At 27.3% G+C, this 27,691-nt stretch overlaps 1 protein-coding gene across 3 annotated transcripts; it reads left to right on the top strand.

The window, feature by feature from the left end:
* Positions 1–244: 244 nt before the first annotated feature.
* Positions 245–26,850, top strand: LOC114123947 (uncharacterized). 3 transcript variants are annotated; one of them, XM_027987091.2, is made up of 9 exons: positions 245–583; positions 20,558–20,777; positions 20,924–21,067; positions 21,738–21,923; positions 22,315–22,757; positions 23,025–23,280; positions 23,961–24,203; positions 25,206–25,331; positions 26,310–26,850. In XM_027987091.2, exons 2-9 carry the CDS (start codon positions 20,558–20,560, stop codon positions 26,456–26,458), a joined length of 1,767 nt encoding a protein of 588 aa, XP_027842892.1. In that variant the 5' UTR covers positions 245–583; the 3' UTR covers positions 26,459–26,850. The 3 variants fall into 3 exon arrangements, with proteins under 3 accessions (XP_027842892.1, XP_027842890.2, XP_027842891.1); XM_027987089.2 differs by lacking the exon at positions 245–583 and adding an exon at positions 1,030–1,508; XM_027987090.2 differs by lacking the exon at positions 245–583 and adding an exon at positions 11,433–11,594.
* The last annotated feature ends 841 nt before the right edge of the window (positions 26,851–27,691 follow it).

Genomic DNA, 27,691 nt, shown 5'->3' with positions numbered 1-27,691 from the left:
TGCACGTAACAATACTTATTATAGTTTTATAGACAGTGTCAGTGTGTCAGTGTTATTGCATAAATGAGAACGCCAATATAATATTATATAAATCAAATGCGCGTGTGCCCTTGATAGCGAAACGTATATGCACTGCACATATCATCATATCACTATTAGATATATATATATATATATTATATATTTATATTTATTTAACACAAAGGTGCAGTGTAAAACATATATCATTAGCAGAGGGTGAAGTTAAACAGAGCAGGCCACTGTTGAGATTGATATTATAAACGACGTCGCATATTATATTATTATAATAACGATGATACGTTAAAACATTGTACATTTACTTATAAAGTATTGTGTTTGGTAAAAATATAAGATAAAACATTGTTGTTCGGTAGCCAAGGTTGGTATGTAATCTGTATATTGTACGAATAACAAATATATATTATATTCTACGCGAGTGTATGTGTGAAGTATAAATTAGGTTAACCGTTCAATCTATAGTCAGACAATGATAATACGGTCCCACAAGAGAATATATGGATACAGACCTGCAGGAGATCGAATATAATGCATGCCCATATAGGTATGTATACAATATATATATATTATATTGTTTTGTACGTTTGCAGCCCACACAATATAAACGTTACAATACATCGATCGTATTGCAATATTATTGTACTGTATAGAGTATTATAATATTGTGTGTATGATAAACGAATGATGATAATATAATGATATCTCTATAGATATGCGTTGTACATTTGTGTGTTAAGTTGTTATTGTTTTCGCGCTCGCGACCATCGTCCGTCGATGTATAATAAATTGTATGCCTATAATATGTAATATAACATAATACGTACAGGTACTTATTATGTTATTATAATGATGTATAATATGCCCAAACACACACACAAACACACATATTATAATATATACGCGTATGTGTGTGTGTGTGTGTATTTTCTTCGCGTATTATAAATACTATGCGTCACAACCGAAGTCCACGGCACTCGTTTTGAGTACCACTTATGTCTACCATATATACGCGGCGGCGGCAGCGGTATTCCTCTGCGCGATATTTTATTACATAATTTCACGTTAATATAAAATAATATCCGAAATCACAGGTCGCAGTGGTCGACGGCGCGGTGCAGTCGTATTATACGTATACGTTGATGCGTTATCCTAATATACAAAACATAACGTTATTCAGTTAGTATACGGCACACGTGCTAACGTTATTAAACACGCCGGTGCGCGTTCTCAGAAAATATCGTACGAAATATAAAAAAAAGTTTCGGTGATTATAAATCATAATAAAAAATATATAGCGCATCGGTTGATCGGCTGCCAGGACCCGTTCATAAATGACCAAGGCGCAGATCACGTCGCCGCAGAACCGGCGAGAGTCCTGTTGCAAGGGACACGCCGTCAACGAAAACAATAATGGATACGTCGTCGGTGCGGCGAACAATAATTGCCGAAAAATATCGGCTGTCGATATGGTACGTACTTACATAGCAAATTATAAAATTACGACGTAGTAATTGCATCGCATTTTAATGTCTGTTGTAAACTGCAGCGACGATGTATGTACATTGTACACATAATATAATTAACGTAGGTATATTATTATTACCTACCTCGATCAATATGGTAATTACTAAAAACTCTTATATTATATTATGTATTATGGTAAACGATAGCCGTTATTGACGAAACGTGATTATAATCACTTATTAAATAGCTGTTATATCGTTTGTCGCACTAGTATTATTATGTAGAAATACTACGAATTACAGACACCTAGTGATTCCCTGAGCATATTCGTCTCTCTTTTATACTTATTAATTACCCGTTTATTAAAATTTTAATTATAAATTTATAAGTACTTCCTTAAAGAATTGTATATTTCCAAGTATCTATTTAAATTTTTTATGCCGTTTTAAGTCTGTCTTGTTGTGATACAGATTTTATGCTAGACAATTTTTATGAATCCAAATCAAAATGCTATTAGTTCCTATAGTTCCTAAGTTCTTGTAAAATTTATTTATAATAAAAATAATTATTTTCATGAATTATGATAGTAAGTTTAGCATAATATGCACTGTATATTATGCAGGTTAGGGTTTTGAACCGCCCCATTTATTGAGACAATTAAAATTTAAATGAAAAATTATTATTCGTACATAGACACACGCAGCTATTGCCGAACGGGTAAAAAATATTTAAATTATTATTATTATTTAAAACATTTTTATTTAGGATATAGGATTAATATTCTCTGGTACGTGCATGAAAAGAATTGTTATTTATTTTAGTCGTTGGCTTAATCACAATTTTTAGTAAAAATATGATGCATTTTAGTCAAAAACGGAAGATTGCGAAAAATTCCGACATTTTGTAATTTCTACCTAATAATAGTGGCTTAATAAATTTGCAATGAATGTGGGCGTGTCACTTTGTCAATGTTCACACCCAAATCCAATGTTACTACACCCTATGCAGGAAACGGGTGTACTTGACAACTGCACTACCTATTCTGATAAATTATGATATAAATTGGAACATGTTATCAATATAACATCATTTGCGAAATAATACCATCAAAATTCAAGGTGTAATCTTTTGCACTCGTGTAGATAACATTTGCACTGTGCCGTTTATACCATTATGTGGAATTAGCGTTATCTACATTCTACTGCCCTAGTGATATTATCATGCGAATCGTGTACATGAATACGCGCAGGTATTAATACAGCTAGATGAAATTAAGAAAAACCTAATACCAATTGTAATAACAGTTATTTGTTTTATTACGTATAACAATATTATAAATGCTATTCAAATAATTTTAGAAATTTATTTTTTGGTAAAAAAATAATGTATTTAACATAGTCATGTACTATGAAGTTTGCTATATTTGCAAATAAAAATAGTACCAAACTTATTGTTACTTTCGATATAAAATATGTAAAAAAAAATCAAGTCTAATTATTCCTTTATATATAGTTCAAATTAGGTTAAGTTAATACATACATATTTTTTATAAGGCATAATCTATAAAATAATTATACAAGTAAACATAATATTGTATACTAAATATTATAACATATTAATTAACCATCCACATTACACAAAAAATGATGATTGATATTTCAATAAATACGTTGATGAATTTTATATTGCACTATATCTCTCTTCTCTCACGAATAATTTTGGAGAAATCCTTTTTTTGTATTTTTTTTTTTTTTTTTTTGGTGTAACTCAGATTACACACTTGTGCAACTTAACCTCCTTTTCACATGCACTTCCAAATTATAAAATAACCCAACCATTAACCTATTTACATATTTCAATAGAAATATTTTTAACTACAGCTCTGTCGTGTTTACTTATAGAGAATACGGTTGAGACGTTTTGGAATTTAATATCAGCACCTAACATAAAGATTATTATTTTATAAAGTTTTAGTATGCACAACAGTCTACCATTAATATGCATATACCTATTTGACAAAATAAAAAAAAATATGCGTCTGGTGGCGTGTAAACTGCATATTATAATCCTCTTCGTTAACATACTGCAGCATTAATATATATATATATAATAAACTCGTTTATTTATTGATATTTTTATGCGTCTGTATCAGATTGGATTATTATAATATGTAGTAGTGGTCTATCGTTGCTTATTCTCTGTTCACTACTCTCGTTCTTCGAGACTATGCTGTCATATACGTTATTTATTACATAATATCAAATAATTATTGTATGTATGTTAATAAAATATGTTATTTAACAGCCGCATGTTCGGCGGCGGTCCTATTTCGCAATCCCACTATAATACTATATATATAGTTTTTGTGGTACCTTTAGGAATAATAGATTAATCTTGTCCGGTTTTAACATATTATTGTTATTTACCTATATAGTATAATAGGTTAGTAAATAAAAAAAACATTTGCAGTAATTAAAATAAATTAGATTATATTTTAGTGAAATAAAAATGTACTCCATAAAGTTTATAAAAAAAATTCATTTTGTACGTTAGTATATTTCAAAAGCGAATATTGAAATGTATACTTCATTTTTTTTTATGTGAAAAGGAAAAAACATACTAAAAAATTATAAAAAATATCGTTCACATTTTTTATTATATTATTAAATCTATAGCTTTTTAATATATATGTATATATAAATATAACGATTATTTTTGGTATGATCTAAAAATGTGTGTACCTATAATAATCTACTCTATACTGCATAGTACACAGTATAGATTCATGGGCGTCCATAATTAACATTTTAGGGGGGGGGAGGGTCAAAATAAAAAAAATCTCAAATGTACGGCAATAAAGATAATAATAATATTATGGTAATATTTATTGAGCTACAAGTTTTAAGTAATTTTTGTCCAGGGGGGGGGGCAAGTGCCCTATCTTGCCTCTCCCAATGGGCGCCCATGTATAGATTATACAGATTATTATCTGCTGAAAAAATTGTTACTGCAGCCAGAGCCGTATTTAGGAATTTGCCTCATTGGAGCATCAAAAAAGAACGCTTCATTAAACTGAATATAAATTTGATGAAATTGTAATTTAATTATAAAAAAATTAACCATTCTCTCATAATTAGCCGCCCGAAGCAACAGCACTTTGTAGCATTCCCCTAAATACTCTTGCTGCATATTATATTATGTACCTATTTAATTATTTATAGATTATCAATCTTATTGTTACGACCAAAAATTAAGGTAATCGCATATTAAACACAATAGTGATAAATATACGATGAGAAATAATAAAGAATAATATAGGTATATTTATTATAATATATATTTTGCTTGATAAACTCTAAGGTTTAACCGGTTTTTAAATTATTTTTTTATGCATATTTTTAGATTATATTTGATGGGTGTCTTATAAGTGCTATAAAAGTCCCTAGCCTTAGCTCCTAGCCATACACATATCAAGTTTATATTGACATAAATATTTTTAGAATACCTGAGTTGACCAAAAATACAAAATCGACAACTTTATGTTTTTAATAATCAATATTCCGTCACATTTAGTGATAGGTAATTGCATGTAGTGAACTAATTATAAACCCATAAAATTTAATCATCATCTAGGCATATCATCATAAAATTGAATAAAAATAGTGTATTTAATTTCAATAATAATAAAGAGTTTTTGCTAAATTTCAAATTTAAAAGGTACTTACTATATTGCCTAAAAATATAAATAAACAGATTATTAGATTTCAATTGAGATATGATATGTATTAATGGATTAATCCACGAATCTCATTAGGTATTAAAGTTTTCCAATTTTGTATTATTGTATGTATATAATATAGTATGTACTAACTCTTTTTTCTGCTCTAAATATTTACTGTACCGTCTGCACCTACTTAATTATCAATAACTGTTTATGAGTTATAATAAATTTTGAAATGTTTTAAATAAATAAAATAATATAATTATACTTCTGTCAAAAAATACATAAATCAAGAGCTATCATTATTGATAACAAAAAATAAAAAGAGGAAAAATTATAATTTGGAAAGTTTTTGCTATTTCCAGAAGTGCCAGCTCTAATACATATATAGGTATATATGAGCGAAATCTCCAATAATGATTTACTATTAAATAAGTATCGAAGTGATGTTTAATAACAACAGTATCTATTTCTCCATTTAAACACGCCATACTTAAATATTTTAAATGTAAATGCAATTTTTGCTTTCATATAAAAATATTTGTATGCTAAAAAACTTACCTTTATGTATGGTTTTACAAATGTTTGTTCTGAAGAACTTTCACAGACAAGTGTTTAAATAAATTCGTAAAGGTTTTGTAGATATACCGCTTTTACAAAATTGTATTTGTTATTAATAAAAAGATGTAAATAATAATCCCAGGTAATAAACGATACTTAACATAGTTTATAATGTATGTAAATATAAAAAAATTTAGACACTCCCTCACTACCAAAAAAAAATCTCAATAGTATCACTGCTATAATATAAAATATACATACGTATATTATTATATTATAACATACTCGTATATACATATTTATGTATTTGTGTATTCAAATTATCTCTAATTAGAAAATCAATGTAACGCAATTCATACGGTTAGGTACCAAAATAAGTATCATTCAAACGGGTAACATCCCCCACGTGGCCTTGTCTTAGCTTAATATTAAAATCTTATGTTCTTTTATTTAAAAAAATTAAGTGTATTCAATTATTATTTAAATATGTATATGTTTTTATTATAAGTTTTTTTTTAATAAAATCTTAACAAATCGGCTGCAAAGACCATTATACCTAAAGATTACTTGAATTTAAATTAGTTACAATATTTATAATATATTTTATTATAATAATGTACATTAAATTTTGTTACCTAATTAGATTATTTTTTTTATAAGTTTAATATTTTTTTGTTTTGTCCAGGGTTTAGAATGTTTAGATAGAGTGTATTTTCAAGGTTTTTCGGTCATGCTGAAGTTTTTTCGATCTTGTTCATATTATTGGCATTCCGTTATTATATATTTTTTATTCTAGGCATAGTACTATACATGTTTTGCATACATTTTATTGTTTATGATTGTAGTGCAGGTATAGGTATGGTATTTATTATATAAAATTAACAATCCTTAGTTTATTTATATAATTTATAAAACGACATAAACATAGCTCATACTACTCATAGACATAAATGTAGACCTTTGAATTTTGGGCTCTTAAGTCTCACCGAAAATTATGTTTTTTTTTATATATTTATACCTTTAGTGCATTATAAATACTTTAAACAGTTTAAACAGTTAAACTATTTATAATTTCACGTATAGGCTAGGTTATATTTCCACTGAACTCTCTTTCTCCTCCACTTATACCAAAGGTATGTATCTATACGCCATTGCGGCACTGTGTGTATATAATATATATGTATAATAGTAAAAAAATATTATCGTCGATCATATTTACACTCAAACATAATATTATTTCTTTAGTTAGTTTTTATCTATATGTTATATACATAGGTAAATACCACTCGTATTCTCGTGCAGTAATTGTAGTGTTTCGCACGTGCAAATGATGGGCAACGGCACGAAATTCCTTCGCATCTAATGAATTTATATTTATTTTTAGCAGTCAAATTTAAGTTAAAAGCGTTCACGTTTATTACGTCTAGTTGGATGACTTATTGTCGACTTCTATTTCTACATCACAACCACGCGAACAAAACAACAAACAATTCAGTGGCAGCTAGACGCCTAGACATGATATAATATCAGTATATTCACTTTGCATATTGTATATATAGTATAATACATTTAACTAATATATAATATTAAATAAACTCACACTAACCCTTTTTTTTAAAAATACTTAACACTTGAGCTATTTGTATCACAAAATATTATGTCTTGCCTCTCTTACCTATTATACGAGTATTTTATACAGAAGGTAATACGGAGTTGTAAGCGTTCAAATCTGAAAACAAAATTGATAGTATACAGGTAGTTGTGGTAATATATATTTTCTTCTCAAAAAAGCATTTTAAAGTTTAAACGTTTTGAAGATGTTGCTATTATATTTGTGATAGTCTTGTTTATTAAAATAGGTGTATACAAAACTTATATATATGTACATTTACAATACTATCCCAACACTATCCCAACACTCGTTACTGCATGTCTACATTAGTAAAAGTACACGACATTCGCATTCGAATATTCGATCACAATATTAATTTTATGACAGCACCTATATATAATTTCAACGTTCCTATATATTATTGCACATTGTGCACTTTTAAATAACTGGTGCTGAGTTCTACTTGTGCAATACATGCACGTTACGTTACACTTAATGATCGGATAAAAATTGGTTTAAAAATATTATATACGTATTATAATGTGATACCTACTTATTTTATAAATATTTTTTTTTTATATAATAATATATAAAAAAAATAATTTGTATATACATTTTTTCAATTGTTTAAAAATGTACTATAATATTATATAGGTATTACAATAATTATGACATATTATTTAAATGCAATATAAATTCATAAAATACCTATAATATTTAATTCTCATTCGTTCGTAAATAAAGCAAACAAATGATTATAAAAAAATTTAATTATTGTACAAAAATACCTATAATCACTCCGTTTAACGATTTCAAATTGGATACTCGTAAAACTAATGTACCTAACACGTGTACAAAATAGTGAGGACATTAACGTGTCTAAAAATCATTAAATATACACACACATATATATTTATATATATATATATAAACAATAATCGTATTTTTTTGTTTCGCACTTGTAATATTTTGTTATCTGTACCTACCTTGTACTTATGAAAAAATCTTAAAGTGTCTTGTATGATTCGCACTGTTCAAAATAAGCAATTATAATATGTATAGTGATATCGATCCCGATTTATCTTAATGTATTTTAATATCTCGTTATTGCGTAATAATTTAATCGAATCGGTTTTTACTAGTTATTTTTTTGTCAAATCGTGAATATTTTTTTTTTTTTTTTTTTTTAATATCACGGGTAGACAACATATAACTATTATATTATAGATAATAACGTGTCGTTCCGTTCACTGGCCTAAGACAATAAAGAACAATATGACATGTGGTTAAGAACCGAGGTGAGTGAAATCTACATCAAATTGACAAAACAATTCGATCAGACTCTCGTTACTGCTCGTAAATGATCTCCAAAATGATCAAGCCATAGGTTAGGTCGTGCCATTTGATATATTATCTATTTTTAAAGTAGGTATCTACGTGTTTGCGAATGTTTAATTGGTGTCTGAACTTGTTCCAGCGGATGCACATCCTGAACAATATATCGCTATTATGTAGCAGTGTCAATCCATTTCACAATTCTTTTTATTTTTTACATGGCATAAATCAAAAATTAATATTATTTTTTAGGATTATTAATATACATATATGTTTATATATATCGCAAACAATAACATGTATTAGGTAAAAAAATCATGTAGTGTATAATAATATTATTTAATTAACTTTAATACTAAATAACGTATTATAGACAATTATAGTGCATTATTAGTTAATCACATATAAATATATAATTTTTAACATGTACTTAACAATTAACATACTGACGGTCATATTAAAGTTTATTAATATAATCTTCTTAATCATTATTGAATAATATAAGAGTAAATACAAATGTTAATATAATATTAAGATTTATTACGATTTTTTTATGATGATAGGTACTTCAGTTATATTATTTACCCATCTGTAGTTGTAAGTCTTATCTTTAAATTGTTCGAATGTTGAACAAATAATGCTCGAAAAAATTATTCTTATTCAATACTTAAGCAATGTTATTAAAGTCTGCATAATTAACGTGAATGTTTTTGTTAACTTAACTTGACCTTAAAAACATGTCGTTTTGAAAATTTTCATTTTATACATACACATTTATTTATTAATCCGCCAGTAAAACTAATAACGGTTATATATTCCATAATTATTTTATAACATATAAAATTTGATTGATTAGCAATTATTATAGCGAAGTAATAAACTATAATCATATTATATACCTGACTGTGAACTAGACGAATAACACTTTTAAACGAGTTAATCAAATTTGATTGAGATAAAATGAAATAATAAATAAGGAATTAAGATTTAAACATGAATTCTTTTGAAATTCTTACTTATTTTTCATTATTAACTTAACTTTATTATTTGCCGTTTTATTAATATCTATATTGATATACATTGGGAATTGAAAGTCAATATTTGTTTCTAACAATATGTAGAATGTAGATATACAAGGCGATTCATTGTGTTTAAGTTATAGCTTCAGTATTTACAATGTTTTTACTTTTTAGAATAATAAAAACCTGTGTGTTTTAGATTAAGTCTTTCGATACACAAAAATCGAATTAGTTATAACTTATAAGTATTAAATTGTACTAGATTAGCTGAGTAAAATACTAAAATTTTACGAGATAAGTACTTCCATGTCACGACTTCGTTAATCAAAACTTTAAATACTTGTCACCTAATTAATAATTACTCATTATAAATTTGATTTTTATTCGTCAGTGTTTTCTATAAAAAATATTTGACTTTGGAATATGAAATAAAGTATTTAAGGTATCAAACAACCAACAATTTAAAAACTGATAATTTTTCTTTATTTAATTATTATTTATAATTTTTAAATGTTAAAACATTATAAAAAAAATTTTATTTTTCAATATTAAGCATGAAAAAAAGTTATAATTTTTAAAATAATGTGTGTAAAGTAACAAATAAACGGATCACCTTTGTATATTATGAATGATCTATTTCCGGTTCCAAGTTCCAACTAAACTGAGATATAATTGTATAAGAAACACACAGTAGATTTTAAATAATAATTAAAAGGTAGGTATTATAAGTGTAATAAACTAATAAGTAATAACTAACAAGCTTAGGTAAACCAACTTTTATGTAACAGTATATAAGTACAATTTATATTTTCCTAACTTGATGAAAATAAGTTCTACGAGTATTAACTTATTTTTAATTTGTACCGCATAAGTTTTTAGTTCATTGATGTTATAATGAAATTAATTTAATATTTATATTATAGTCTTCGGACTTGAGTTTGAATATAGTTTATCACTTTTTATATATGAAATTAATTGGAACTATTTAGATCGGGCGTTAAACATACATTATTGGTTTGTAATATGTGTATAACTTTTACATAAATGTCATTTACTCATTTTAATTGTAGTAATAAAATTATGCTAGTTTTATGTGAATTCCATGAATGTCTTGCAAGTTATTGAAAAAATAATTTATTGAAACTGTGCACATGTAAACACTTTTTCACAAAAAACATTTCTATTAAATTGTGTAAAAAAAAAGTTTATTAGCGACAAAAACATGTTTATTGCATTTATATACATATATTATATACGTTTATAGTGTTTAAACTTAAAACGTTCATTATTTTTTTTTTTTTGGTTGATGAGTTAATTGTTAAACAAATATATGCATATAAAATATATAATGGTTAAGTTACAGTCTATATTGAATTAATTTTCGTTAAATATTGTTTTATATGTATAGCATACACATGATTGTTTATATTCATTAAATTCATTAATAGTTTTCATGTTTCAAGGTTCAATACTTGCCGAAAAAATCAATTCATTATTGGCATAAGATTGAAAGTATATGAGGTCACAAGAATTAATTAATATTATGTATTATATCAATCATTATGTAGTAAATGTATCGCGGTGTAATTGTTGTATGTAATTATTTTTAAATTTCTAGTAAGAAAAAATAAAAAAATCTAAAATCATGGTTAAAACTATTAAACGTCTCCCACAGAGGCGCTAACAGCAATCTTGAACGGTTTAAATTATCAACACTGATATTGACTATGGACATACGCTAAGCAGTCTCGTTAGTGTTATGGTAACCAGTTAGCTCGACTGCGAATGTGGTAGCTCGTGTGCTTCATAAGACTCTCGACCAGTTCGTCCTAAGCAATTAGAGGTAATATAATAATTATTACTAGTAATATTTTTGATACATCATTTTTTTTTATTGTAATATCGTATTATATAGATTATATAGATATTATTATATTATAACGCAAACAATTTCTTCACGTTTACCTTACAAAACAAAATAAATTCATGAATATTCATATAGATATATGGTGTATATACAGTAAACGTTATTTATAAATATATGTATAATATACGTTATGATGAATTCGGTTAATATAGTCTAGAATATTCAAATAAACTTGCACCGGACAATAAAACATTTATTGAACGTGAATTAGGTACTACATATGTATATTCGTGTGTTAACAATAATTTAATTTATCACGAACTAATGACGCTCGATGTTTTTCGATTAAAAATAAAACAATGATATTTTTTTATGACTAATACACTATAGTTTTTGATAATGAATATTATAATTATTTCACATTATTTAAGAATTGAAAATGTGATTTATCACTGTTTGTAAATTGTTATTATATTTTGTACATTATGTACTTATAAGTAGATGAAATCCAGGAACAAATATTACATTTCTCTCGATGCTTTTAGCTATGTAAGCGGCAATAGTCACCTATATATTATACAAATATTATAAACAACAATCGAGAATTGGGATTGTACCTACATGATTTAAATTTGAAACATAATATACAAGTCATTGACTATTAATAAATTATAAATTATAAATTATCCTATTCTAGTTACGATTCGATTTCGTTAAACTCGTGATTTTGGATTTGTGTTGCGAAATAGTTTAAATAGTTTTGTACATAGTTATTAGTTATTACCTATCTGTGTTACACGGGTACATACACGCTGTAATTAATTTTTTAGGTATAAGTACTAACAAAATATTTAAATATAATACCTACGATTGTCGTATATTATTATAAAATAGTATAATATGCTAAATAGGTTTACAGTGCACGTGTGCATATAAATAAACAGGGTACTCATGATGCAGCGTTTAAACTCCGACGAACATGTCACGATAATGATACCTACCTACTTAATATTATGTTTGTTTATTTTTTACTTAGGTATTTATTTTATGCTTTGAAAATTCCTTGATATTTCTTTTCCCCGTTCGAACAGGTAAACATAAAGGTGGACGCGTAGGCACAATAAAATAGTGCATATTACCATTAATTATTATACAAACTTGTTTATATATATATAATCAATGACATTACCTATTATAATCGTATTATATATATATTATACTGCATGGACAATATAGCTATCCAGACGTCCGTCATTATTGTTATTATTATTACGGTTTTAATTTAATATAAACGCAGACGTGTGTTCGACAGATCTAATAAATATATTGTATATGATATGGTATAGTATTATGCAGCACGTCTACGCCTACATAGATTTATTTCCATGTTCATTTACATTGTGTTACAATATTAAACAGTTATTTGGTTATGCCGCGGCAAAGTTATTATTATAAGGCGTAATGCGCGTTTGACAAACTGTCGATAAAGTGTGCTGCCGGAAGCCGTTCAAAGTTAATTTATCGTGTACGACAATATATTTCTTGGTTTGAATATTTGTTAACGTAATAACATCGTTATAAATTATAATGCGTGCTTATATTGTTTAAGACTTAAGTAGTCTAATAATATTAAACAATATAAAATTTTTTTTTGGGTGACTATTATTATTGCAATTATAACTACTGCATATGAATCATAATTATTGCTGGCCTGTAATTTACCACCCACATGCAGTAATGATTTTGGTGATATACTTTAAAACATATCGATTAGGAAAAGTATGTTTTTTTGTCTCATTCTCGTCGGGTATCAGATACTTCATTTTCCTCTGTGTTATTTTCATGATAATGTTATTAAAATAAAGTACCTGAAATTAAATACAATTATCCTGCAGCGTGCATTGTGCACTATTATACAACCTATCATGCTTTACGATTTAAACAAATCGAGAAAATTTGAAAATGTTACATGTTTTAATTTAATATTTATGAACCTAAAAAATAACTTTAATGAAATTGATTAAAAACAAATTTCGGTTTGTTTTATTGAAATTAATAAAATATTCCTCCAAAAACTTGAAATTTACATAGCTTTTTGACTTAAATATTAATAATATTATATAAGAATTGAGGGCTTGATCTAATAATGTTTTGAAATGTTAAAATATACATTTCTTATATTTTATGAAAATTAAAGTTTTTAAGATAATTTAGATAATTAGATTTAATATTATAGCTAAAATATAACTATTTAAACGGTTCTGTGGACGTATTTTTTTTATGAGCTTTTAATTGATTTTAAATAATGGTCAGATTTATAGATTTCACGAATTAACGAACGTCATGAATTATTATTATTTTTTTTAACAAGGTTTTAATTTTGGATACTAGATCCTAAATTGAAACATAGTGTTAATCACACTTTGTACACATAATTCTATTTTCTAAATGTACGTATTGATAATTGAACGTTGCTTTTAAATTTAAAACGACCGCGATCTTTAGCTATATCTCGTCTGTAAAGTTTTTAAAATGTTTTTCTACAATGCTTTCGAAATCATTTATTATATATAATTACTATAGTTAGTAAAATATTAGGCAATAATGTAGTAAACGACGTGGTTACAATCGAAAAACATAATACTATAAAAATAATGAAGTTGTAATTTTTCGTTCAAGTATAATAACATTCAATATAAGTATACATAATTTTATTTTCAAGTACTCTTAATTATTTGTTTTATCGATTTCATACTTTCTTTGTGTCTCATATTCCGCATATCATACTCTACATAATGTATATTGCTGTTCTATTGCGGTTTAAAAACAAGGCAAATAGTGCGAGTAAAAAAACACCGGGGTACAACAGTCAAATGTCAAACGACTGTTATTATAATCTCGAATGACTTGTTTTTTCGCAAACATCGGAGTTTTTACATTCTCAACATTATTATGTACATAATACTATATATATACATTTTACAGGGTGATTCATCAATTATTATGCTCACCTCTAGTTTATCCTTTAATAATGAATTTATTCAAACTTCGATTTTTGATGCATTTAAATATATTTAAAGACCATATTTTCAGATTCTTAAGATATTTTTGTACTACTTAACTACTTAAGGAGTGTTTTGTGGTGACTGTTGATACAATTATGAGAAAAGAATAGAAAATGATCTCAAACATAAGTTTATACCACCACAAGACGTTCTTTAGTGGGAGAACAAAATGTCTCGAGAATTAAAAAAAAAATAGATCTCTAAATATATTTAAAAATTCCAAAAATCAGATTTTTCATAACTGTACTATATTGAAGAAAAGAGTGGACGAGTATGCTTGGTGAATCACTCTGTATAATATTACTGATTATAGGTCCGTGCTTATTAGATATGAGTCGACGTACTTGTTTTTGTTTACTATGTACTATATTTGTTATATTATAAACCCATGCGAATTTACCAGTATTTAATCAAATAGGTATTAGTATTATAGGTACCTGTATAATTGTCTTATTAAAATGATTATAGATTATTAAATATTGTATTATGTTAAACAAACGTGCGTCAGAATGTTTACAAACCGGTCGGTAGCAGACCCGATCATGTCTAAAATACACTATTTTTTTTATTATTATTATTATTATTATTATTATTGGGGACAAAGGTTAACGGAAGTTTTATAGATTTCATATGTACATGGATGTATAGAGTTCTATGGTTTAGGGTTAACATTATTTAATACAGCGACCGAAGTACCTTATCACATCACGTGCGTTGTTACAAATGTTTATAAATGAATATTATTATTATTATTTTTTTTTTTTGAACAGACCATCCGAAATCGGAGTAGGATAGGACAGCAATATTTTATTATTTCTATTAAAATTTATAATCACAACATATTTTATTACATAAAATCTAGACAAGTTTTTTGAGTATGGTTTTGAACTGATTGCATTTTAATCAACACAATTTAAGCATTTAACAATATCATTGAAGATTATGCACTTCAATATATATATATATATAACCACGTTCTTTTCATTTTTAGAATCATAAATCAAATTATCTACTTAACGATTAGATAGACGATAAAAATAATAATTACAATAACTAGAAATTCAAATTCAAATTTTTTTCTGTTTTATCAAGATATAATTTTTGTCTGCAGTAATAATATGTAATCTAGATAAATAATTATTTCCCGAAGTTCTAGTACATAAAAAAATTTTTATGAATAATAAATAAAGTATGTATTTAAGTCTATATAATTAAGTATTTTATTAGAGTAAAATTATTATCATTTTATTATATTATCATAGAAATATTACCGACTTTCAATTGCTTAGTAGTAATTTTAATATCACTCTCAATTTATTAAATTATTTTACTATGAAAATAAAATATTATTTAATATTTTCAAATTACTCAATATAGTAAATTAATAACTAAAACAATGTAGGTATACGTTTTATGAATATATAGAAATATCTTAATTTTAAACAGTTTATCACTTATAAATTATATTGTTACTATAGGTACTAAAAATTATTTTATTTAATTCGCAATGAGAAATTTTAATTATAATGTATAATTTAAGTGAGCGCAAATCATGTACATAATATAGTATGTACAATATTATTAGCACTTAGCAGAAAGTATTTAAAACGATTTTCGTTGTAATAAATTATTTTAAACCTTAAATAGATTTTTATTGTTTATTGTAACAATTATCTTAATGTTAAAAGTGCATTAAATATTTTAAATGGCACAAAGATCTTATTATTTAATGATATTTTATAGTATGTATGCATTCGAGTATTTAGTACAATATATTTGTTGATATTTTCAAATATTACCTATAATATTCCATATTAGTGAATGTTGTTAATCCAAGGCATATAATGTTTTAGTATCTAAAGTATATTATTAATTTAAATAATATTGTTTTGACTGTTTTATAAATAGAATGCGGGGGAGGATGATTTTAAATTGTATGGTTATGAATTATGATTATATTATTAAGTTTTTACATTTATTATTAAATATTCTGATTGCAGGCTGCTACCTATACTAGGTATAATAAAGTAATATATTATAATAAGGACGGTGAATTGTAATAAAAAACTATAGGCCTGGTATCATTTAACTATGTATTAATATTCCTTTTTAACAGTTTGTCGTAACACTTTTAGTGTCTTGTGATTTTTCAAAAACCTGTTATAATGTTGGTGATACAGGGCGAGTGCAGTAAGCGTGTAGGTAAATTTAATATTTAGACACAATTAAGTACCTATCTACCTTAAATTTTTATTTTCTGTAGAAATCGAGGGAAAACAAATCAAATGTAGCCAAAAATTATGTCGTAAAACTCCAAAGTAATATGTTTTTTTTTCAATAATTGTAGAGTCAATTTTTTCAGTTGGAAATCAAAAATGTATATTATTGTATAACATAACGTTCGTGTTAGTTAACATCAAATTTAATAATATGCGCCTCATAATATTTGTAACAAATACGAGTTTATTGTTCAGCATTTTTTTATTTTGGTTGTTTGTTTTATTAATGCGCGACGTGGTCTGTAAACAGAGGTCTCTACTATAATCGATGGTCACTGCGGAATAATAATCAAGATTCAGGGGTCACCAAATGCGGCCCGTGGATGAACTTTATCTGGCCCGCAGACAAGAAATTTATTAATAAAATTATTATTTTTAATGGTGAATTAAAATTTAGGTATAGGTACAGTCTTCGTCAATTTTATTTTTATTTTTCAAATTTTCTCATGCTGTTTTTAGACAAATGAGTGTGCGTTAAATTTCGAAGTCCCCGAAAATTGTCCGAATTCCTAAAGTGGTCCTCCAGAAATATTAATTAATGGTCCTCAATATATATGCGATTCAATTGAGTAGTATTATAATATGATATCTAATGCGTGCGTGCGTTTAGATCATTATTGTAACACAATACATCATTGATTATTTTGCCCGTACCCTTGAAATCAAGTCTCATTTTATAATAATCTATATTGATTGTCCGTTTCACTTTTTCGCCATGCGACCGACCCATAAGTGTCGCCTACTGCAGTCAATCATACATATAAACATATTATGTAATTACTAATTATTGAATAATAAAAAGCTTTGTTGAGACAATTATTTACACGAATTTGACGACAACCTCTCAAACGATATACACACCTACCATTTATAATAATACAATTATAATCATAATTGTGTTTTCCACGCGCGCGTGTCGGACTTACACTTATAATAATATACTTGTGTTATAATCCATCAGCCGTCGAATTACACTGTCTAATACGTCATGTCTCATTTACACATGAAATGTTGTTGGCATAATATAATATAGCAATTAATTATATTGATTTGAAGAATATTATTATCGCCTTTAGGTGTAGAGTGTAAAAAAACTTGCACGTACCTGCCACCCATTAAGTTAGGGTTAAAAAAAAATGTATAAATCAGTAAAAGACGTCCGTCCGGAACAAGTTGTTAATACTGCGTAATTTTGACCCAATTATCCGACACACAGTAATAAATTCAGTATGTATAATTTAACAATAATTACTATTATATTTTTATATATATACTTAATATATTTTAAGGAATTTATGTAACGCGGCGTTGCCTTTTTTACCATCACGTTTGATTTAATAATATTTATTATTCCAAATATGCACTAGGTCTTAAGTAATTGAGACGGTAACACTGTTATGACTATTATTATGTATTGATATGCATGCGTGTATTGAACAATTAATATAATTACTGTTTTATACACAAACCAATAAATTATTAAGTATTCGGTAATTTGTACTCTATACATTTAATTGGTCTCAATAACCGTCTTGCGTCTCCGGCAGAAGCCGCAGAACATGACATCATGAAATATTATATAATAATAATAGTTTTATGAGAATTAATACCATTCGGCTTTTTTATATTAAGCTATTTATAATTAAAATCAGTGTAACAAAACGGTATTATTTATACAAGAAAGATTTTAGCAAATCTATAAAAGTATACGAAAAATTAAACGATTTATTGTTACTATATGGAAATCACCTTAAAGGAGTATATTTTGTAAAAACAGTTCGATTCACTGGTAGGTAGAATGTATAGCTTGTTGTGTTACATGAACATGAATGCCGAGTGTTCTGAAAAACTGAGTGTGTCAATGATTTGCTCAATCAGTGTCTTCAAATACCTAACACAGCAGGATAACTAATTTAATATACAATACGATGAAAGTACAGCAAACTTGATTTAGTTATTCATCTGTTGTAAGTGTTTAAGGTTTGAGAGAAGTTACGCATGGACCCACATTTTTGGGGATATTGTGAAGATCCTTATTTGAAATTTCAATAAATTCAGTATTCCCATTTAAATTATTGCTCAGTATATGTGTGTGCCTACATGATATCAGATTTTTACCTGTACCTCGACATAATACGTATACAACCTGCAAATTTTCACTAACATACATTTAAAAATTGGAACTAGCAATATTATTATTGTACTCTATATCGTCTTCGTTCGAAAAGATAAAACGATCGTTATCTTTTATTCAAAACACTTAAACACGTACCTACCAATGACAACATATTATTATTCGTGTTTAAACAATTACCTATTATTGATTTGTTAGTACGTATAATATAAATTATACAGTAGTTATTTGTGTACAGATATTATAAGATCGTAAACCATCATGTGATATATATTAAATATTCATAATAATATGGTAATTATATTTACACTGTAATTATGTAGTGCTGAAAATTGTATGTCTAATAAAATTGTGTAATTAATTCACTGAGCAGAAAGCTTCCGCCATGCATATTGACCATAAATATATACTATTATAAACGTAGGTATATACTTTATATCCATTATACATATACATAGAAGGTACCTACTCCAGAAATATTTTTCACTGCTATCATTAATTATAATCAATGTTGTTTTATTGTTATACAATCATTGTACAAGTGCCATAATGCATTTTACAAATAAATTGTTGACAAACATATATTATATGGTTCACTTCACACATCATCGTTTTATGACCACCATCGATCCACTACGGAGGTATATAAATTAGAGTAAATTTAGTGAGTGTCTCGTATGTGTAATAAATCACTTCAAAATGAGCTCAGGTATATCATGAATATCATTGAGAGTTTACATTTTATGGATTATACAGGTTTTTATAATAATATTGTAAATAAATGACTGTTATAATACAGTGTACAGTACTTATTTATTTAAGTAATTATACGTGGAGGTTACGAAAAATAAATATTATATAATATAGACGTGTATTTAAATATTTAATGCCTCTAAGTAATTTAAAATAAATCTAAAAATTGATTGAATGATGCATAATATTAATATTAATCGTAAAAATATTTATATTATCATTAAACTGTTAACGCGCGTGTACCTATATTTTTTATGATGCAGTAGCCTGTTTGTCTCTCTAAAACATTTTAATTTCTTAATGTATTATCCAATATAATATTATAATCTCAAGAACGGCACGATGATGTTGACACCCACAAGATTCTGCAAGATTGTGTCTATAAAACCTGGATTTCGCCATTAATATATTTATTTTGCTAGTTTGACTAAAATTAAATTATATTAGAAATTATTTGTTTTTCTATTGCTAATGCTTTCAACAAAAATATTTTGATCATCTATAAAAAGAAAAATATAGTTAATATTGTATTACCTAAGTGTTTAATAGGTATTATTACAGATCGTAAGCCAACCTACTCAAGTGGTTTTCGTCTGTTAAATAAAACGTTATTTTGATATTAGTTTTATTGAGGTCTATATAATAACATAATGTAACAAAAATGGATTAACGTTATTACTATTTTAATATTATGTATTGTATTTTCAGATGAAAAAAGGAGCCGGAGGATCATTGGCGATTGTAGTCGCTCCTGATGGCGGCTGGGGATGGGTAGTAGTTTTTGCTGCGTTTTACTGTAATGTTGTCGTAGACGGAATAATTTACTCCTTTAGCATGCTCATGAGTGATATGGTGAACACATTCCACGAGCCAGAATCAAAAATCACAATAGTCGGATCATTGTTAAATGGATTTTATTTGATCGTCGGTAATATTTAATTTTAATTTCACTCTCTCACGAATACAGCGTGGTTATTCAAATTTTATTTTGCTATATTTGAAATAATATATCACTATATTTTTTATACATACCTATTTCACATAATATTATTTTAAAAAAAATTCTTTTTGAAGGTCCATTTGTAAGTGCCCTTCTGAATAGTGTGGATTTTCGATCAGTCACAATAATTGGAAGTGTAATTTCCTGTATTGCGTTCGCTTCTGCCGCTTACGTAGAATCGTTGTACCAACTGATGTTCTGCTATGGCTTCATTGGAGGTAAGTCATAATTATTTGTTTTTATCCAATACTATAATAGTTCACCATTTAAGCATTAATAATTGTATCTAATTTATTACATCATCTAAAAAAATGTTTATGAGGAATTGTGTAAAAAGAACTACTTAATTTCTGAAATAAATAAGTATCTTACAGATTGCAATATAATATAGGTAGTAGGTACCTATATTTAAACAGTTTTTTTCAATTTATAAGGATCGATTATGCATAATATTATTTCAAAGATATAATAAGCATATATTTTGTTGTCAAACAACCTAAGGCATTCGAATATTAAACTCATTGACATTTAAACAACGTATTCAAACTATTGAGAACATGCCAATACATTTTACTATTTGTTCTAGATTATAATCACGTTGTTTGATAATAATTTACTAGACGTGATACGATTATGTTATTATAATAGCTTGAGGTTTCAATGTTCATTAGGTCAAGTACAAAATAAAACTTTCAACAACTTGTCAATTATATACATATTTTATGGTTTAAAAATTAAATTTTTTTAGCAATTGTCATATGTTGATTGTTTTATTAATAAAAATAAATAGTTTCAGATAAATATTATTTAATATTTTTTTGTTGATCATCCTTATTTTTAAGTACATAGCTACAAAATTAAATACATAATCTTCTATCATTATTACAGGTATCGGATTTAGTATGATTTATGTATCTGCAGTGTTAATACCAGGATTTTATTTCGATAAGTGGAGAGCACTTGCAACGGGTATAGCCGTATGCGGATCTGGAATAGGAACGTTTGTACTTGCTCCATTAAATGCATTTTTGGTAGAAAACTATGGTTGGCGAGTTACCATTATGGTCCAAGCAGGTAGGTACATCATTTTTTTAAAACCGAAAATACTTAATGTTTATAAGTATTTTTAGTTATAACTTATAAATTACAACTGTTTATCATTAATGCCATAAACTTGTTTTCTAAATAGTATGTGGTATTGATATTACTTTCACGATCGATGAAATATCATCAAGTTTTATTATAGAAGTGAATCGAACATTTATTTCATCAAATATGTCATGTCCAAAACCCGTTAGCGCTTGAGAGTAAAAATCCAATCTTAAGTCATAAACTCATAACCCATAAAAGAAAAATCATTATTTTTGTGACTTAATAATAAAGTTTTAGTATAATATAGAAGATATGAAGAGAGTTCGTGGATAATAATATAATAAGAAAATCTCAGTATCGTTTTTTTTTTTAGGGCTCGCATTGAGTTGTGCTGTCGCAGGTATACTTTTCCGTCCATTAAAACCGACCATAGTCGAAGTACCGACTATTAATCCGGTTGTGATGGAGCCAAAAATACCCGAAGACGAACCTCTGTTGATGAAAAACGGTACTGACGAGAGAAAGATGTCGTTAGACAGTAAACACAACACCGCCAAAATCGGAGCTCCGACGGCCGAAGAAATTTACAATCACTTGTCGGGTCGCCAAACACCCGAACCTCGGCCCATCAGTATATCGTGTCATTCGCTCAACACCCACAATCAGTACCTGAAGGATAGGTTGTCGCCCGATTTACCGGAAAAGAAATTATCCGCTGTCAGTCTGAGGAGGCCGTCTGTATCGGCGCATTTGATGGACAGGGACGACCGATTTTTCGGTGGAAGTCTGTCCAGACTACCGCAATATTCGTCACAGGTATGTTTTTACCAAAGGTGCCAAGCGATTTACACCGTCACTTTTTTAACCTGCAGAATATGATATACAAATATAATTAAATATTATAACGTAAAAAGAGGTAGGTTAGGTACTTTGCGAATTGCGTCGATCGAAAATCATATATATATATCGATTGACTATAGATCAGCGTATAGATAGTGGTAGTAAAATAAATATATTACACAATTACACGCAACGCCCGCGCCTTAGGGTAGACTTATTTATTTCTTACAGACGTTCTTTTAGGTGAGCTCGTTGAACTACGCAATGTCGGTGACGAGAATACCGGCCTGGAACGACGCTGAAGAGGGAGATGACGAAGAACCTTGTTCAAAGAATAATTCGTTACGGAGAAACATGAAAAAGTATTACAAATCGGCTATGCACACACTAACGACGATGTTGGATTTTTCCATTTTGTCCTCTCCGTCCTTCTTCGTGCTGACGTGCAGTGGTTTTTTGACACTGTTGGGATTTTTCGTTCCGTTCTTGTACCTTACCGGTAACTACTCGTCTTAATCATATTATTACGCTTTACGTTGCAGACTCGCTTACATATAAGTCTTGTTTTGACAGTGTAGTTGCCAAAAAAAAAAAAATTATGATTATTTATAAAACGGAATTTAACAAAAAATACACATATTATATGGTACCCATTTTCATTTTCATTAAAGCGAAATAAAGTTCATATTCATTATCCACCTGTACCATACATAGTAGTATTATAGTACCACGTATTTATACGAAAAAATAACTTAACGTATACATTACCCACCATAGATATATGTATAGCATTACATTAGTAGATGTGCTCAGTGCTGCGAATAAAATATTATGTCTCATTAATCCGGACACTTATTATTAGATGATATTACGTCTATCAAACGTAAATATATCTAGATTCTGTAATCACTCCGTCAAATATTTACATAACATCAAATTCTTATTTAATTATATTAATTTAAACTTAAACGTACAAATTTTGAAAATATCATAATTATTATAAATATTATTTTCATGATTTGCAAACACTAAGTAGGCTGCCTCTGCAGCAAGTTTAGCAGGTATCTACATTCTACAATACACGACTATGCATCTCTCGACCTCAACTACTGGTGGAGAGATCAATTTTAAATAATATTATGTTTAACGCATTATTGATTTGTTGATTTTCATCCGTAGAAAAAGCCATCAGTATGGGCATGGACAGAAAAATAGCAGTGTGGCTGGTATCTACGATCGGTCTGACAAACACGTTCGGGAGAGTGATTTGTGGTTGGATATCCAGTTACGAATCCGTCGATGCGATCGTGTTGAACAACGCGTCTCTCACGTTTGGAGGCCTCTACACCATCTTGTTACCTTTTCTCCCATACTCGATGGTCTCATACTATTTGTACGCATCGCTGTTCGGATTCTCTATGGGTGAGCACCAGGGTTTTACGTACATCGGCTACATCACTCGCACGCCCAATATTGTTGTTGTACAATAGCTAAATTTAATTAGATAAATTTATCTGGATACCTTTTTTATAGATAAAATCATCGTATTTACTCGTATATCGTGTCGAGATAAATTATGAAATTAGTATCTCACTGTCATATACGAGTGTATAGCTATCTAAATAAATTATTTTCAGAATTATTTAAATTAATTATCATTCGTTAATAATTATTATTAGTGATTTAAATTTAACTAGTATTATAGCATTGATATTTTATATATGAGAAGAAAAATTAATGAGAGTAAATTATGTTTAAAGTTTAATACATGGGAATTTATTATGGATGTGTTAAATTTGAATTCAATGATATAATATGTATCGATAACATTATTTTAATGTATACAAAAAAAGGATTTTGAGCAGAAACGATCTGTCAGCCTATAAATCAATCAGTATATTTTGTGATATGTTTGTGTACATATAGTTATTTAAGTCATTTATTTTGATTTTAGTACTACAGTAGGTTGATATAATTTTTTCTTGGATAATGTAGGCTATGTAGTATTATTATAATAATATACGTACTTTTACCTCCCATAGTATAATACAAATTTATATAACTCGAAATTTAATTTTATCTTTCTGTAAATACCACAAAATAGCAAAAACAGATGTATAATATAATATATTATTTTTAAATAATTCAAAGAAAAACGTTATGTATAATAGTATAATATACGTAAATGTTTTAAGTTTCCAAGAATAATGTTAATAAATTATAACAAAATAATTAACAAATCGTTATTTATCATTTAAATAGGTAACTACGCCCAAATGTTGACCTTTAAATGTCTATAAAAAATAATTATCTATATACTTTCATTCACATATTTAACTCCATTATATTAATAATTAAATGTTGGCCGCTTTTGTCAATTAAGTAAAATGAATGTGAAAATTAAAAAAAAATAATATTTTTCAGCTTGCTTTGCGTCTTTGAGATCAACCATGATAGTCGAACTAACCGGTCTTGAATTACTTACAAATGCTTTCGGTGTCCTGTTGATGTTCCAAGGAGTAGCAGCAGCCGTCGGATCTCCGTTATTGGGCAAGTTTATATATATTATCAAACTTTATAATAAATACGCTTATTAGTGGCCAGATGGTGCATTTTGAAAGCTTATGAAGTTAATAATAAAGTACTTATCATTGTTTTAAGTCATGTCAGATTAGGTTTTAATTCACACAAAATTTATTTTAAACATTTGAAAATCAAATATTATAAAATACACCAGCTACACCTTAAATAGACAATCGATTTTTGTTGACCGAGTCTTACATCAAATATACATATATTATATATATATTTAATAATATAATATATTAAATATGGTAAATAATATTTATCAAAATGTGGTAGTTAGACACTTCTATATAATTCCTGAGCAACAAAGATGTAGACTTCGTTACTTATTTCTCTTCTTTCTAAATATTTAATTTATAATCTATTGTATTTAAATTTATCAGTAAATCGGTATCCACAGAAATTAAGTATTATAATTAATATAAGCCTCCGTGAATCATGATACTAGTAATTTACAGCCATCTTCTATAGAGATCTCACGCAGTTGTATTACTACAATATTATAGTAGGTCTATATCTACCTATTATTTTTACTGTTAATTAATTTTGTTTAATGGCCAGATAAAACAAAAAACTAACTACATTTTTATCCTATATAGTTAAGTTTCTTTTTTTTATTGAGCTTAAAGTTTTAAATAGTCGTAAAATAATGAAAGTCAAGTTAATTTTAAAATTAACTCGCATTCTTCTTCATTAACTCAATTCAATCAATTTGACAAATTAATTGACTTGCTCATGTCTTGCCCACTATATTATTATTGGTTAGCGAGTCTGGGCTCTAGATTATACCATTGGTTATCCATTGGTTATAGAATGAAATATTCTATGCTTAATCAATGATTATACGTACCTTGTACTGTTTAAACATTATAATATCAATAATAATAGTAACTTTGCGCCCCGAGTGTCAAATCTTTATTTATTTTGTATTTATATGCACAGGGTTATTCAAAGACTGGACTGGAACCTACGACGTGTCGTTTTATTTATCCGGGATAATATTGACTGCATCGGCGGTTATATGCTATCCGCTTAGAAGGATCAAAAAGTGGGAAGATAATCGAAAACTAAAGCAACCCAACAGCGTCTGACCACCACATCCATTGTTCCGAGGAGATAAACAAATCTGACTCTTACCTGCCATATAGTTTTTATTTGTCGATCGCGACAACACTTCATTTCATGATATCCGTCAAGGGTGTTTCTTGTGCTCATTATTATATAATATTATATTATCTATAACCAATAGAAATTTGTATATTTTGCGTCCTCAGATCACAATGTTTATGTATACGTGCTACCATTCATATAGGTGATCATCAAGACGATATATAATAATATAATATTATTTGTATTGTTGCGTTGTAAAATTTGACTATATATTAATGTAATTTTGTTATACGTTATGAATCATTATTATAATATATTATTGTACGTTGAATGTGACGAGTAAAATTAAAATATAAAATTAATTCCTTTTTAACGAACTTTGTAATTAATAGAAGTTCTGGAACCTAATGGGATCGTAATTTTCAAGCATAGGATAAATCAGAAATTGATTAAGGAATAAGGACGAGGTGCTACAATAACCGCGATTTACTGAATTGTCTATTTTAAATAATTAACGAGATATTAAAATTTACAAATAGCTTAAAATTAGTTAGATTTAGCCGTTTTAGAAAGTAAATAAAAGACAAGAAAAATATTTTTTAAGCAATACACATTATAATATCTCTACAATGTATATGATGTGTTTATTATTATACTTGTGTTGCTATCTATTTATAATATATATATCTAACATAAAACGATTGAGATATACGTACTTATATCGCTGTATGGGTTTATTTTATACATCCTATGTATATATGACAATAATGTTATGAATACGGCACAGTCTTGAACTCTTGAACAACACATCGTCATTATTTTATACTCGTACCTATTTATAAATTTGTATTCGTTTATACATTGATCGTATTCTAATTAATATTTTTTAATTTTAATTGTTCATTATTATGAAATTTATATTTAGTGAAAAGGGAACTAAGTTGTGGATCATTATTTTTAAGCAAGTTTACTTTGAAGTTGACAGTCTTAAGCCTATTATAGGTTGAGAAAGAAAATGTGCGTAATTAGACGGGAACCAATACGGCTTATCTTGATAAAATACCTTTTTTAAACTGGAACCAATTCGGCGTGAGGAGTTGGTGTTCGAGAACCAATTCGGTACCAGTCGGGAAAATATACCAAAAAAATAAATACTTATATATAAGAGTAAATAACAAATATTAAATATATTATTTAATAAAATTTAAAGATTT

The sequence above is a fragment of the Aphis gossypii genome, chromosome 1 (assembly GCF_020184175.1).
Source record: "Aphis gossypii isolate Hap1 chromosome 1, ASM2018417v2, whole genome shotgun sequence".
Taxonomy (NCBI): domain Eukaryota; kingdom Metazoa; phylum Arthropoda; class Insecta; order Hemiptera; family Aphididae; genus Aphis; species Aphis gossypii.
The sequence above is the reverse complement of the archived record's forward strand: the minus strand, read 5'-3'. Positions and strand labels throughout refer to the sequence as shown.